General features: G+C 41.5%; 2 protein-coding genes, 1 non-coding gene and 1 pseudogene across 6 annotated transcripts in view; all 4 read right to left on the minus strand.

Moving 5' to 3' along the window:
* Positions 1-2,525, minus strand: LOC106581135 (uncharacterized). The gene is made up of 5 exons (XM_045702816.2): positions 1,623-2,525; positions 1,363-1,511; positions 1,176-1,199; positions 961-1,026; positions 1-794 (listed from the first exon to the last, which is right to left on the minus strand). The coding sequence occupies exons 1-5, from the start codon at positions 1,685-1,687 to the stop codon at positions 502-504; spliced, it is 597 nt and encodes a 198-aa protein (XP_045558772.2). The 5' UTR covers positions 1,688-2,525; the 3' UTR covers positions 1-501.
* Positions 2,173-7,722, minus strand: LOC145864086 (fucolectin-5 pseudogene; annotated as a pseudogene).
* Positions 5,829-14,216, minus strand: part of LOC106581121 (fucolectin-6) — a 24,278-nt gene continuing 15,890 nt past the window's right edge. For all 4 annotated transcript variants that reach the window (XM_014162895.3, XM_014162884.3, XM_014162906.3 and 1 more), the window contains 2 exons: positions 10,182-10,464; positions 5,829-9,592 (listed from right to left, as the gene is read on the minus strand). In XM_014162895.3, the coding sequence (XP_014018370.3) occupies positions 9,421-9,592; positions 10,182-10,464 (455 nt within the window). In that variant the 3' untranslated portion in view covers positions 5,829-9,420. The remainder of the gene's footprint in view (positions 9,593-10,181; positions 10,465-14,216) is intronic.
* trnaa-agc (transfer RNA alanine (anticodon AGC)) lies at positions 7,066-7,141 on the minus strand. The gene has a single exon. It is a non-coding gene; the product is annotated as a tRNA-Ala (tRNA).

The raw sequence follows: 14,216 nt of genomic DNA on the forward strand, positions 1-14,216 counted from the left end.
TTTATATTATGTATCCTTTATTTAGGTGATCCCATTGGTTCTGAAATAGTACTGCTACAGTAACTACATGGTAGCAGTGTGGCAATTATAGTAGTACTTTAGTACTGTGTTAGTAGTACTCTGGTCGCATTGTGCTTTTTGTGTACTAGTACTTTAGTAGAACTGAGTTGTGAGTAGTTTATTGTAAACATATTTGCTCAGCCTACTCACTGAGGGTTACTTTCTCATAGTTGATGATGAGTTATGGAGATTGCTGGGTTGTTTAAGGGAGAGTTGTGTTACTGGGATGACACATAGTGGGTTGTGTAGCCAGCCAGAAGTTGTGTTATGAAGATAAGTCACAGTGGGTTGCTATTGCCGTTGTTAGCCTTCCCCGTAGCTCAGTTGGTAGAGCATGGTGTTTGCAACGCCAGGGTTGTGGGTTCGATTCCCACGGGGGGCCAAGTATGAAATGAAATGAATGCATTCACTACTGTAAGTCGCTCTGGATAAGAGCGTCTGCTAAATGACTAAAATGTAAATGTAAAAAATGTTGAACAGTGAGTCCCCAACGTGGATCTCTGCTCCACTGATCCTGTCGGAGCAGCAGTGCCCTCTGTTGGTAATGGTGACGTAGGTGACGTTGTGGGTCTTGCTCAGGTCCAACCGCCACCAGGGGTCGATATCTGCTTTCGTGTGGCTGCAGGACCCATCCAGATACTGATTGGTCCAGTTCAGGCCAATGGCATTGTTGGCATTTCCAAACTTGTCCCACTGCGACGACTGACTGGCTATCCCGCCAGTGGCTGTATTCTCTTCACAGAACAAGATTAAAAACATTGGGTTTACAAATGGTTCATTGTCAGTTCAAGATGCAGTACATAGCTGTACTAATCAATGATCTCAATGAAAACCTTTTCTCAAACAGTGGTTGTATTCTCTATAATACAACAAAAGTAAAAATATTGTATATTGTATTACCATATTGAGTCTTATGGTGTAGGCATAGAATGTCTTGCCCTCTCTTCATATCTTGCACCCTCCTCTCTACAGGAAACATTACAGTACATAAGGGTTTGAGTCACAGGCTTAAAAGACAGATAGCCATGGCATCAAGTCATCTAATAGCTACCATGTTTGCAAGTTAATGTCCAACAATAACACATCAGAAATAGTAACTAAAACCCTGTACATACCAGAGGAAAGATGTTTGTCCATATCTGTAAAAGGACCAAGAAATGTGTTGTAATTTAGAGGAATAGGTCAAGTTTGACCAGATGTCATGATTTTGTCACCCTAACAAGCTTATAAACTTAGATGAACTGATCATGTATTGGCCCTTCGGTTATTTGATGACAATACAATATAATGTCTGCTCCTCACCAGGACGGCTGCCCACATTCACCTCCACCTCACAAAGTGACAGGTGTTTATTGCAGCCCGGCAAGAAGACGTTCACATAGCGACCCTCGATCCCACTGCACTGAAAGGTCATGACCTCCCACGCGGGATATGAGGACATCACAGCGCACCTAAAGAAGGAAATCATATAATCAGGCTTTTAATCTCAAATCTTAAACATCAAATGCGCTCTGTGTTTAAGTGTTTTAAATAAGTCAATATTTGCTGACGAGGCTCCTCACAATGGATTGTTGTTGCCGTTATTCTGCAGATAGTTTCCAAAGTGGATTTCAGCACCATCGATCATCTCTGGATCAACGTCTTCAATGTTGGTGACTGTTATGGAGGTGACGTTTTAAATTTGCTGCAAGTCCACCCTCCACCATGGGTTGACTTGAGACTTGGTGCGGCTGCATCATTTGTCTTTGTACGTGGAGAGGCGTCTTCCATCTACGGCATTGTCAGAGACCCCATTTAGGAGTTCTTTGAGTATTGACCAGTAGTTTTCTTTAAGGCAACATGGTATTTAGGGAAATAGAAGGTTTATACTTACCAATACAGTACAAAGATCTATGAATTTATGCAACATACTTACGTGGTATAGATCTGGGTTTACCTGTAACAGAAATAGTTAAGTTGAGTTCTGAAGCTTGAGTTGGTCCTTCTTCTTAGAAGACACAATGAAACATACATGAGATGAACAGTGAAATGATACTGTGCCTTATCAACCAAAAAGGAAAGCTACCACACAAATGGATCACCATCTAAATATTAATCTCAATATGTGTATGATCACTGGGTCTTCTGAGGGTTCTTTTCTTCCAGGTTTTGATGCGTACCAATAGGAGCAGGATGAGCATTCACCTCCACCTCACACAGGGTCAGATATTGCATGTATCTTCTGAGGAACACATTGCCGTATTTCCCCTGCATCCCGTGGCATTGAAATGTGGTGGAGCCCCCTGCGGGGATGTAGGATATCAACGCACAACTGGATGAAACATTAAGATGTATTAGGAGTAGGTGGATTCCTCGTATTCTCTATCATCACCTCCTTTTTAAAGCCCAGTTGTGGAAAAAGTACCCAACTGTCATACTTGAGTAAAAGTAAATATACTGCAGTAAAAAAAGATAGAAGTAGAAGTGTAAGTCACCCAGTAAAATGATCGTGAATTGGACCATTTTGCTGTCCTGCCTGAGTTCTTTTGGGTGTCAGTGAAAATATATGGGAGTGAAAAGTAAACATAAAATAGGAATCTAGTGGAGTAAAAGTTGTCAAAAGTATTTTTACTATGCTAAAATGTAGGATGAAGGGCAGTGCCATACCTGGGTTACTGTTACCATTGTTCTCCAGGGAGTTTCCAATGCGGATCTCAGCCCTGTTGATCCTCTCTACTAAAGTATCTCTGTTGGTGATGGTGACGGAGGTGACTTGGTATGTCTCCAGCAGGTCCACTCTCCACCAGGGGTTGGTCTCTCCCAAAGTGTGGCTGCAGGAGTGATCTTCGTAAGTCGAGTTCCATATTCCATCAATGGATAATTTTGCAGTGCCTCCGTAGAATGTGGAGGATTGGGCTGCTTTGCCCCCCAGAGCAACATACACTGTGGGCCAGAAGGAGAATAATGAGGATAGTTCAGAGCAACATTCACTGTGGGCCAGAAGGAGAATAATGAGGATAGCTCAGAGCAACATTCACTGTGGGCCAGAAGGAGAATAATGAGGATAGCTCAGAGCAACATTCACTGTGGGCCAGAAGGAGAACAATGAGGATAGCTCAGAGCAACATTCACTGTGGGCCAGAAGGAGAATAATGAGGATAGCTCAGAGCAACATTCACTGTGGGCCAGAAGGAGAATAATGAGGATAGCTCATAGCAACATTCACTGTGGGCCAGAAGGAGAACAATGAGGATAGCTCAGAGCAACATTCACTGTGGGCCAGAAGGAGAATAATGAGGATAGCTCAGAGCAACATTCACTGTGGGCCAGAAGGAGAACAATGAGGATAGCTCAGAGCAACATTCACTGTGGGCCAGAAGGAGAATAATGAGGATAGCTCAGAGCAACATTCACTGTGGGCCAGAATAATAATAATGAGGATAGCTATTCAGCACACAGTTCAACCATAAATCATGTTACCAGCTGATAATCTCCTTCTATGTTATAAAATCGTTTTTAAAGACTGTATTTGAAGATCCACTTTTGAAATAATGACACTATTTTCATAAGTTAACTTTACATACAGAACAATAGAAAATAGATTCCCATGGGAACCAACAAGGTAAGGGGGTTTACCAACCTAATTCGTCTTTAGATCACCTTCCCATTCCCAGAATCCCCAGTAGGGAGAGTATAATAACTTCTTTCATCAGCTGATAGAAACAAATAGGAGCGGGTCACAGATAAACATCAACAGGTTCAGATGTTCTGTTCACCAGACAGTTCTTTGAAATGTCACAGATCAGATAAAGCATGTGACTGACACATTTTGCAATATGATAACTCAAAATGAAGTTACCATATACATTTGGGAACTTACTGTGTATGTAATGTGTTTGCATGCTCTGCATTAGAGGGGATTTCTTTAAGCCCTCAGAGACTGTCAAAAATGGATTGAACATAGGAAGGGTCCATTGACCTCTGAGTCACTGTTTGCAATGCACAAAGAAATGTTTACTTTTCAAAAGTGGCCAACAAGACTGTGCCATGGAGCATTACATATACAGAGCCCTGACACAGCATGTCACATTTAGTCATCTTATTCCAATCTCTGTACTTTTTGGATTCCATGTACAGTATGCTTACAAGTATTTTCATAAGACATGATGAAACTTCACAGACACACTAAGACACCTTGAGTGTTGTGAAGACTCAGTGGAAGAACCTGGTGACATCAACCTGGTCATTGCCCTATAATCATGCAATAGCATACAGTACACATTTATTTTTATTTAACTAGGCAAGTCATTTAAGAACAAATTCTTATTTTCAATGATGGCCTAGGAACCATGTTGGGTTAACTGCCTTGTTCAGGGGCAGAACGACACATTTTTACCTTGTCAGCTCAGGGATTCGATCTTGCAACCATTCGGTTACTAGTCCAACGCTCTAAATGGTCACCAAAACCACCTCTAAGTCCTAAATGGTCATTTAAAACTAATTGTATGCTTTGCTAGTAATTTTACCAGGCTGAATAAACCGAATAAATATAGCAGCATTGCAGAATCACGGTTTGCAGTGTCCTTCACCCACTATATATATCACAAGTGGAAGAAATGTTTCCAATACAACAGTACCATCAGATGGTTCAAAAGAGGAGCTTCACTTCATTTCAAATATTGGAAGTAAAACAAACCAGAAATCAAGAATACAGTATGATTTAATCACTGTGGGTGTGTTTGTTTTGTTGGGGGGGGGGGGGGGGGGGGGTTAATAAAACAAGGAAAATCCAGAGAAGTGGGGTTCCCACAAGGAAAAAGCCTGTTTTAGGTTTGGTGGTTAGGTTTAGGGTTACAGTTAGGATTAGAATTAGGGTTATGGGTTAGATTTAGGAGTTAGGTTAAGGGAAAGTAGGATTTTGAATGGGAATAAATTGTTTGGTCCCCACAAGGATAGTAAAACAAACGTGTGTGTGTGCGAGCATCTTTGTGCATGCACACGTGTGTAAATGACCAAGATTGGGGCTCTGCTTGGCATGTCCACCGCCTACATTGTCCCACTGAAGAACTCCTCATCTGAGCTGGACATTGATGAGAACACGGACATCCTTCTGCTCAGTACAGTGGACCACATCCTGCAATATGTGGACCTGCACTTCCAGGAGAGTGCAGCAACAGAAACTAAAACGGTTTCTTTAAAACAAAGCTGTAAAATGGAGTATAACATAAATATGCATTACATATGCTTATCATGTTTTATTAATTGTTTTAACTATTGTTACCTTGTTAGTCATTGACAGCAGTCTTGAATCGAGTAAAACTAATATGTAGGAGATATTTCAGGCCTGTGTATATGCTGTCTAATGTTTAACCTGTTTTGTCTACTAGAAGTACTCTCACGGGGTTATGGGTCACTGGCCACATGTACGCTGAGTGGACAAACTAGGAACACCTTCCCAATAATGAGTTTCACCCCCTTTGCCCCTCAAAACAGACTCAATTCGTTGGGGGCATGGACTCTCCAATAATTTCATATGTTTATGGTTCTTCAAACCTTGTTCACCATGTGCTATGATAGGAGGCCGGTAAGTAATAAAGCTGCATGCAATAACATAATCTGCAGTACTCCTGACCATAACTTCAGGCCCTAATAGAAGATAGGGTTCCAACTTTAGAGGGAACAGGCTGTGGCAAAGGGAGGATTGTTGTTCAAAGGATGAAGGAGCGCATATTGCCCGATTATTGACCTATTTACAGACTACAAGCACAAACAACCAAATACACAATGGAAACATTCCAGATTTCAGTTTATTAATTAATTTGGTCCCGCTTTAAATGACGTGCAGTTTATAAAGGCTTTCTAAAACCTTCATAAAGCCTTCATAAACACTACATAAATGTGTTACACATCATCTAGAACCGTATGCCATGCTTAATAAAGGGTTCATAAATGTAGCATAACTGTTTGCCATAACCACCAATGTCTAAGGTCAAAACCCACTATGTCAAATATGATACAAACCTGGGCTTTATAAAGGGTGGCATGAGCACCGCTTAATAAAGAGCTTATAAATCATATTAAATTGTGGCTTCACAAAGCATTTATAACCCTGTCATACATCTTGGTAGAGCATTGCAATGGCAGGATATTGGGTTCGATTCCCAGGACCACTCTAAAAGTGTCTGCAAAATGTTATATATTATATTTCACGAAAACATTTCTAGAATGGCCCAAACCTCTTTCCCTCTTAGGGGCATAGTCAATATTGGACTTGACTTCAACTTCCACCAAAATGCTATGCTGCAGGAGAACACAGGCTCTAAAGTGGAGTCATGCAAAGCAAAAAACGTTGGTAGGGCCTTTTACAATCATTTTTTTTTTTCTTGTTGTTGCCTACTTCTTTTTTTTCCACAAATTCCATTTTCTTGGTTTTGTTTTTCCAGGTTTCAGATTTTCCCCATTCTTTCTGGTTTCCCCCAGTTTTTTCACACTTTCTTAATAGAAAAACTACGTTTATTTTTCTGTGTTCACAACAATTCTTAGACCACATCAGGGTTTGACTTTTGAGGTCTGGGAAAAATCTAAGAAACGTATATTTTTAAGTGTAGTTGACCTTTAATTCAGTGAGCAAGCTCTGCACTGTTGTTTTGTTAGCAGGTTTTCTGTAGTGCAGTAAGCACACATGTGATGTGATCCGGCCGCCAATGGAATGGGTGGAGTAAAAGGCTGGCCACATTCCGTATTATTTAGAGCCCCATGAAATGACACCATATATACATACATTCTACAGACCCTATTAAGTATTCCCTGCAATACTTGTACTGCTGCACCCAGAACAGTTACTGCTCTAAGCCAATATGTAGTCTATATATAGTGATTTGCATTGGGAGCATTTATTTGACCTTGGAACATGTTTTAAACACATTTACATTTACATTTTAGTCATTTAGCAGACGCTCTTATCCAGAGCGACTTACAGTAGTGAATGCATACATTTCATACATTTTTTTTTTTTCTTCCTGTGCTGGCCCCCCGTGGGAATCGAACCCACAACCCTGGCGTTGCTAACACCATGCTCTACCAACTGAGCTAAATGTAATGCAAATGTCACTTAAAAATCAATGTTTAATGTTTAGACAATTATTTTTCATATATCATGAATGGTTTTTGAGACTTTTCTACTATTACGTGGGGGACTTTATTTGGAACATTTCCAAAATTCCGTGACAGAGAAGTACTTTTTTAGTGTTGCTGATGAGACGCTGATGATGTGATGAGTTCCCAAATCCAAAACAAGTAAGTTAACCTTTATTTACTGTCATTGAAATGTGTTTGTAGTAGTTAAGTGTTGAGTTAGATTACATACTGTAGCCGCCTCAATCATTATTTCAAATAATGTCGGTGACTTCACAGCAATTACTAGCTAGACAAAATGTTGTTAGCTAACAGGCTCAGCTAAATACATATCACCTAGATACAGACATGTCTCATAGCTTTGTTGTAATAATACGAATTTAATGGAGTTTCCCATATTCCCGTTTCGAGTTTCTTGTGCAGCACAGAAATGCCCTTATCCAGATGGTGTGACAAACGACCTTTCCTAACAGACCTGCTAACTTTGTTGTTCATTTAAGGTTGGAACCAGCACCCAGTACCTCCAGCAAGAAGGGAGGCAAGAACCATTCTTCTGCCAGCTCAGGGACAAGCTACACTATTCACATCCCTGTGTAATGTTCAATGTAATGGCATTGCTGGACTTCTTGAAATGTCATGTATTTGTATTGTTTTAAAAATGTACAAATAAAAATCAATGTACTGTATGGTTTAAACATTTCTTTAATGTTTACTTGTTTTATCTTTTAATGCCAATTCCCTAAGTGTTAATACAGTTGTGTTAACATCATTAAGCCATTATGCATGTGTTATGAATGACCAAAGGCGTCTGACCTTATAGTAAGTTCAGCGTCATATGATATAAGGCATTTATGTATGTGTCATAAATGACCAAAGTAGACTGACTTTAAATGAAGTACAGCGTCATGCGAAGGTGTCTCATTTCAAACTAAGTATTACTGGACACTACATGAAGTGTTAATAAATAGGTTATTAACGTTCTGCTGATTTATGAAGGTTCTCTCATGATCCACAGGTTACTGTAGGGTGTGAGAGGTATTAAATGGGTTGATGGACCTGCAAAGCTTGCGTTTATGTGTCAGAACCAAGATGATTTGGAGTAGTCCAACCTGAGACTACTGCACCAGGTATTCCTCTTCTGTTCCCATGCTGGAGACCAGGGCTCGATTACAACATGTTACAATGGTGCAGATATTTTGTGGCTGATCTTTCAGCAGGGTAGTGGGTGAATGTGTCAAAGACTTGACAGGGCCCAGCACTGTGCGGTATGGCTCGTTATTGTTGTTTGCATGTTTGTGTACTGAGGAACATGTAACTTAGTTCCAGAAGAAAGACACTTTCAATTTCTTTAGGTTGGGGACTTTCATCAAGGTAAGTGTTTTTTGGTGTAATGTTGTTCCCAGGCTATTGCTCACACATCACATTGAAGCCTCGGATATCAACCATTCAAAATTGGCCTTAGTGGGAGTGGCCATAGAATTCTAGAGCAGTGACCTTACTGAGTAAAGTATTTGTCATCGTCACTACTTAACAGAGTCAAAAAGTAATAATTTTGGCTAAACCCTGCCCATTTCCACACTTTATCTTGTTAAAATGTGATTTGAAACCTAACCCTGACAAATGAAGGCCAAGTTTGATGCATTGCTCCATCAGACCTTCTGAGCATTTGGGCGGAAGTGTCTGGGAACGAGATTAGGTATTATGTGTACTAAGATGACAACACTTTAGAGCTTTTGCCATCCTTCAGCACGGCACCCTTTATAAAGCACATGTTTATATCATATTTGACTTAGTGGGTTATATCACATTTGATATAGGTGATTATGTCACACAGTTATGCCACATTTATGAACCCTTTATAAAGCATGACATATGGTTATAGATGCTTTGTAAACATGTATGTACTGCTTATGAAGGCATTATTAAGGCTTTATGAAGCCTTTATAATCTGAACGTAATTTAAAGCGGGACCATTAATTCAAACATAATAGCATTATTATTACAGCATTACATTCATTTCAAGGTATGAATGATAACTGTCTAACCAATAATTAGGCTACATAATAATTAATGAAAGTTATTCTTAAAAAGTGTTACAAAAACTGTTAGCCAATTTATACCCAAACATCCAAAAACAGTGTGCAAGAAGAACTTCCAGAACAGTGATAGTATACTAAAACGTTGAATTGTTTTAGTAATACAGCCCACAAAACATTGCAGGGTGCTGTTAAGAGATAATGATCTGATTTAGTTACATGTAGGCCCGGTCCCATCCAGGGGTGACCCGTACACCTCCACCTCACACAAGGTCAGATACTCCTTCTTCCCTGGAATGACCACGATGACATATCGACCCTCCATGCCGTTACACTGGAAAGTGCTTGAATTGCCACCTGGGATAGAGGAGATCACAGCACACCTGTAGGACAAAACAGAAACAAACTACTAAAGCAACTTCTGATCAATTTCAAATTGATATCTAGCCACTATCTCTAGCCGGCCATCTGCAGTTCAAACAATAAAAAAGCGGACACCCCGCCATTGTTTTGGTAAAAAGCTGAGGGATGAGGCTGGATTAATGTAATCTCTTTCAAATTCCTATGGATGCAAGGACTGACCAACCATGATATCAAAATGATAGTTTTAACAATGTTTTGAGACTATGCAGTGTTTATTTAAATCTACATTGTTTACAAATATTGGAGTAAAACAAGTTTATATTTTGGGTTCTGATGAGTGTTGAACTAAGTTCATGAGGTATTTATGAGCTACATACTTCAAGAATCAATTGGTATAAAATCATTAATTTAAAAGTCCAAAAATGGATGTACCAAACGCAGATTACCCCTTTAAGGTATCCGGTAAGTAAAGTAGGCAGGATAAATGTACTAATATGGTTATAGCTCCACCTTGCCTTCTGATAGGTTAGGTTGGTTTTCCATTGTTTTTTGCTTCAACTAATCTTTAAAACGTATAAAAAGGACCTCAACTCTCCTACAGTAATTCACCTAGGATTATTGATGCCGTTGTCTTTCAGGGAATCTCCAATGCAAATCTCAGCTCCATTGAGTCTGCTGGGTACACTGTCGACTGTGTTGGTGATGATGATGGAGAACACTTTGTAGGTCTTCAGAAGGTCCACCCTCCACCAGGCGTTGATGTCCTCTAGAGTGTGGGTGCAGGACCCTCCTATCCAAATAGCGTTGCGATTCCCATCTATAGCATTGCCTGGAATGCCAAACTCATACAATGACGACTGGGTGGCCTTTCCATATAGAGCCACATTATCTCCTGGACAAAATAGAGCATAATGCACAATAACTATCATCTTATCAATCAATTGTTGGAACTTGTGTAAGCATATTCATGCACTGTAATCATAGAGATTAATGTTAAGACTATGATTACTGAGAATATAACAAAAGTTGTACTTATAACACACTGTTCATAATCTATAACTACATATATTTATACACTACTAGTCAAAGGTTTGGACACACCTACTCATTCCAGGGTTTTTCTTTATTTTACTATTTTCTACATTGTAGAATAATAGTAAAGACATCAAACTATGAAATAACACATATGGAATCATGTAGTAACCAAAAAAGTGTTAAACAAATTGTGACGTCCTGACCATAGAGAACTCTTATTTCCTATGGTAGAGTAGGTCAGGCGTGACTGGGGGGGGATCTAGTTTATTTAGTTCTATGTTTTGGTTATAGTTTCTTTTTTCAATGTTAGGATTTTTGTATGATCCCCAATTAGAGGCAGCTGGTCATCATTGTCTCTAATTGGGCATCATATTTAAGTAGTTGTTTTTCCCAGCTGTGTTTGTGGGAGATTATTTTGAGTTAGTGCATGTTGCACCGCTGTCGTCACGGTTTGTGTTTTGTTTGTAGTTTATTGTTTGTTTTGCAAAGTTTCACATAAAAATTAAAGGATGTGGAACGATACCCACGCTGCGCTTTGGTCTCCTTCTTACGACGAATGTGACAGAATCTCCCACCACCAAAGGACCAAGCAGCGTGGCCAGGAGTGGACATGGGAGGAGATCCTGGACGGCGAGGGGCCCTGGATGCAGATTGGGGAATATCGCTGTCCAAGGGAGGAGATGGAGGCAGCAAAAGAGTAACGGCGACGATACGAGGAATTAGCAGGGGGGGGGGGCACACGGAGAGATTGTCGGTGTCAGGGTTTAGACCTGAGCCAACTCCTCGTGCTTACCGTGGGGAGCGTGTGACCAGTCAGGCATCGTGTTATGCGATGATGCGCACTGTATCTCCAGTGCGTATTCATAGCCCGGTGCGCACTGTGCCTGCGCCTCGCATTTCCTGGGCTAAAGTGAGCATTCAGCCAGGACGGGTTGTGCCGGCTCAGCGCTCCTGGTCTCCAGTACGCCTCCTTGGTCCAGGATATCCTGCGCCAGCTCTACGCACTGTGTCGCCAGTGCGCATTCACAGCCCAGTTCGTCAGGACGGGTTGTGCCAGCTCCCACGCATCAAGCCTCCAGAGCGCCTCCCAAGTCCAGTACGTCCTGTGCCTGCTCATCGCGCTCGCCCTGAAGTACGTGTCAACAGTCTGGTGCTACCTGTCCCGGCTCCATGCACTAGGCCTCCAGTGCGCCTGCCCAGTCCAGTGCATCCTGTGCCCGCTCTCCGCACTTGCCCTGAGGTGCGTGTTGTCAGTCTGGCGCCACCTGCGCCGGCCCCACGCATCAGGCCTCCAATGCGCCTTCCCATTCAAGAGCTTCCGGCGACAGTTCCCAGTCCAGAGCTTCCGGCGACAGTTCCCAGTCCGGAGATTCCGGCGACAGTTCCCAGTCCGGAGATTCCGGCGACAGTTCCCAGTCCGGAGCTTCCGGCGACGGTTCCCAGTCCGGAGCCTCTAGGCGACGGTTCCCAGTCCGGAGCCTCCGGCAACGGCCCGCAGTCCGGAGCCTCCGGCGACGACCCGCAGTCCGGAGCCTCCAGGGACGGTCTGCAGTCCGGAGTCTCCAGCGACTGGTCTCCTTCCTATGACGAACGTGACACAAATCAAAATATATTTTGACGACAGCTTTGCATTCTCTCAACCAGCTTCATGATGTAGTCACCTGGAATTATTTTCCACCAGTCTTGAAGGAGTTCCCACATGTGCTGAGCACTTGATACCTGCTTTTCCTTCACTAAGTGGTCCAACTCTTCTCAAACCATCTCAATTGGGTCTAGGTCGGGTGATTGTGGAGGCCAGGTCATCTCATGCAGCACTCCATCACTCTCCTTCTTGGCCAAATAGCCCTTACACAGCCTGGAGGTGTGTTTTGGGTCATTGTCCTGTTGAAAAACAAATGATAGTCCCACAAGAGCAAACCAGATGGGATGGCGTATCGCTGCAGAATACTGTAGTAGCCATGCTGGTTAAGTGTGCCTTGAATTCTAAATAAATCATAACAGTGTCACCAGAAAAGCACCCCCACACAATCACACCTCCTCCTCCATGCTTCACGGTGGGAACTACACATGCAGAGATCATGCATTCACCTACTCTGCGTCTCACAAAGACACAGTGGTTGGAAGCAAAAATCTCAAATTTGTACTCATCAGACCAAAGGACAGATTTCCACCGGTCTAATGTCCATTGCTCGTCTTTCTTGGCCCAAGCAAGTCTCTTCTTCTTATTGGTGTCCTTTAGTAGTGGTTTCTTTGCAGCAATTCCACCATGAAGGCCTGATTCACTGTCTCCTCTGAACACTTGATGTTGAGATGTGTCTGTTACTTGAACTCTGTGAAACATTTATTTGGGCTGCAATTTCTGAGGCTGGTAACAATAATGAACTTATCCTCTGCAACAGAGGTAACTCTGGGTCTTCCTTTCCTGTGGCGGTCCTCATGAGAGCCAGTTTCATAATAGCGCTTGATGGTTTTTGCGACTCCCCTTGAAAAAACTTTCAAAGTTCTTGACATTTTCCGTATTGACTGACCTTCATGTCTTAAAGTAATGATGGACTGTCATTTCTCTTTACTTATTTGAGCTGTTCTTGCCATAATATGGACTTGGTACTTAACCAAATAGGGCTATCTTCTGTATACCACCCCTACCTTGTCACAACACAACTGATTGGCTCAAACGCATTAAGAAGGAAAGAAATTCCACAAAATAACTTTAACAAGGCACACCTGGTGACTACCTCATGAAGCTGGTTGAGAGAATGCCAAGAGTGTGCAAAGATGTCATCAAGGCAAACAGTTGCTACTTTGAAGAATCTCAAATATAAAATCTATTTTTGTTTAATACTTTTTTGGTTACTACATGATTCCATATGTTATTTCAAAGTTTTGATGTCTTCTCTATTATTCTACACTGTAGAAAACAGTAAAAATAAAGAAAAACCCTGGAATGATTAGGTGTGTCATGAGCTGGTGCACACCCAGAGAAATTATTATATGTAGAGGAGCTGACTAACGGCGAATTAACTATAAGCTCTAAAAATAATAAAGAGAGTCACACACTCTATATACTGTATAAACTCCCAGTAATTTATTGGGTAAATCACCAACGTTTCGGCATCACTGTGCCTTCTTCAGAGTAATGTCATGAATGCTTGAACCAGGTTATGTAGACAAACAGTGCAATTAATGCAACCAATGACAATAGTGAGGGGTGTGTCATAATTATTAAGTTTATTAGAATGAATTGAGTGAAACTGTTAAAAAACAATAGTTTATAGCATATTGAATATACTAGGCTATTGTTATCATACGTGTCGAGCCACTGAGGTATCAGGCAGCAGCGGTGAGAGAGGCACTGATTTAGGTGAGGGATCAAACCAAAGACCCTGTGATAAAGATTGAGGCCCAGTCCTTGTCAGAGGAGGTGGGATCATAATGCTTCAGCATCTGTACGGTGGTGTGGTATGACATCTGGAGCCAGATCCAACATGTGAGAAAGCTGATGCTTTGAATGTTTGAATGTAGAGGCCGTTCTACAACAAAAAGTCTGAGGTCCACAAAGCGGCACTTTTCATACAAATCATTTGATGAGCATTTGAGTGATGCCCAGAA

The sequence above is a fragment of the Salmo salar genome, chromosome 02 (genome assembly GCF_965601325.2).
Source record: "Salmo salar chromosome 02, fSalSal1, whole genome shotgun sequence".
Classification (NCBI taxonomy): domain Eukaryota; kingdom Metazoa; phylum Chordata; class Actinopteri; order Salmoniformes; family Salmonidae; genus Salmo; species Salmo salar.

Bases quoted from the DNA above. Each gene is read 5' to 3' on its own strand.
- LOC106581135 (XM_045702816.2), bottom strand. From the start codon at position 1,687: ATGATCGATGGTGCTGAAATCCACTTTGGAAACTATCTGCAGAATAAC. The intron at 1,200-1,362 runs GTGAGGAGCAGA...GTCCTTTTACAG, and splicing joins GAATGTGGGCAGCCGTCCTG to ATATGGACAAACATCTTTCC. The intron at 1,027-1,175 runs GTATGTACAGGG...TGTTTCCTGTAG, and splicing joins GGACAAACATCTTTCCTCTG to AGAGGAGGGTGCAAGATATG.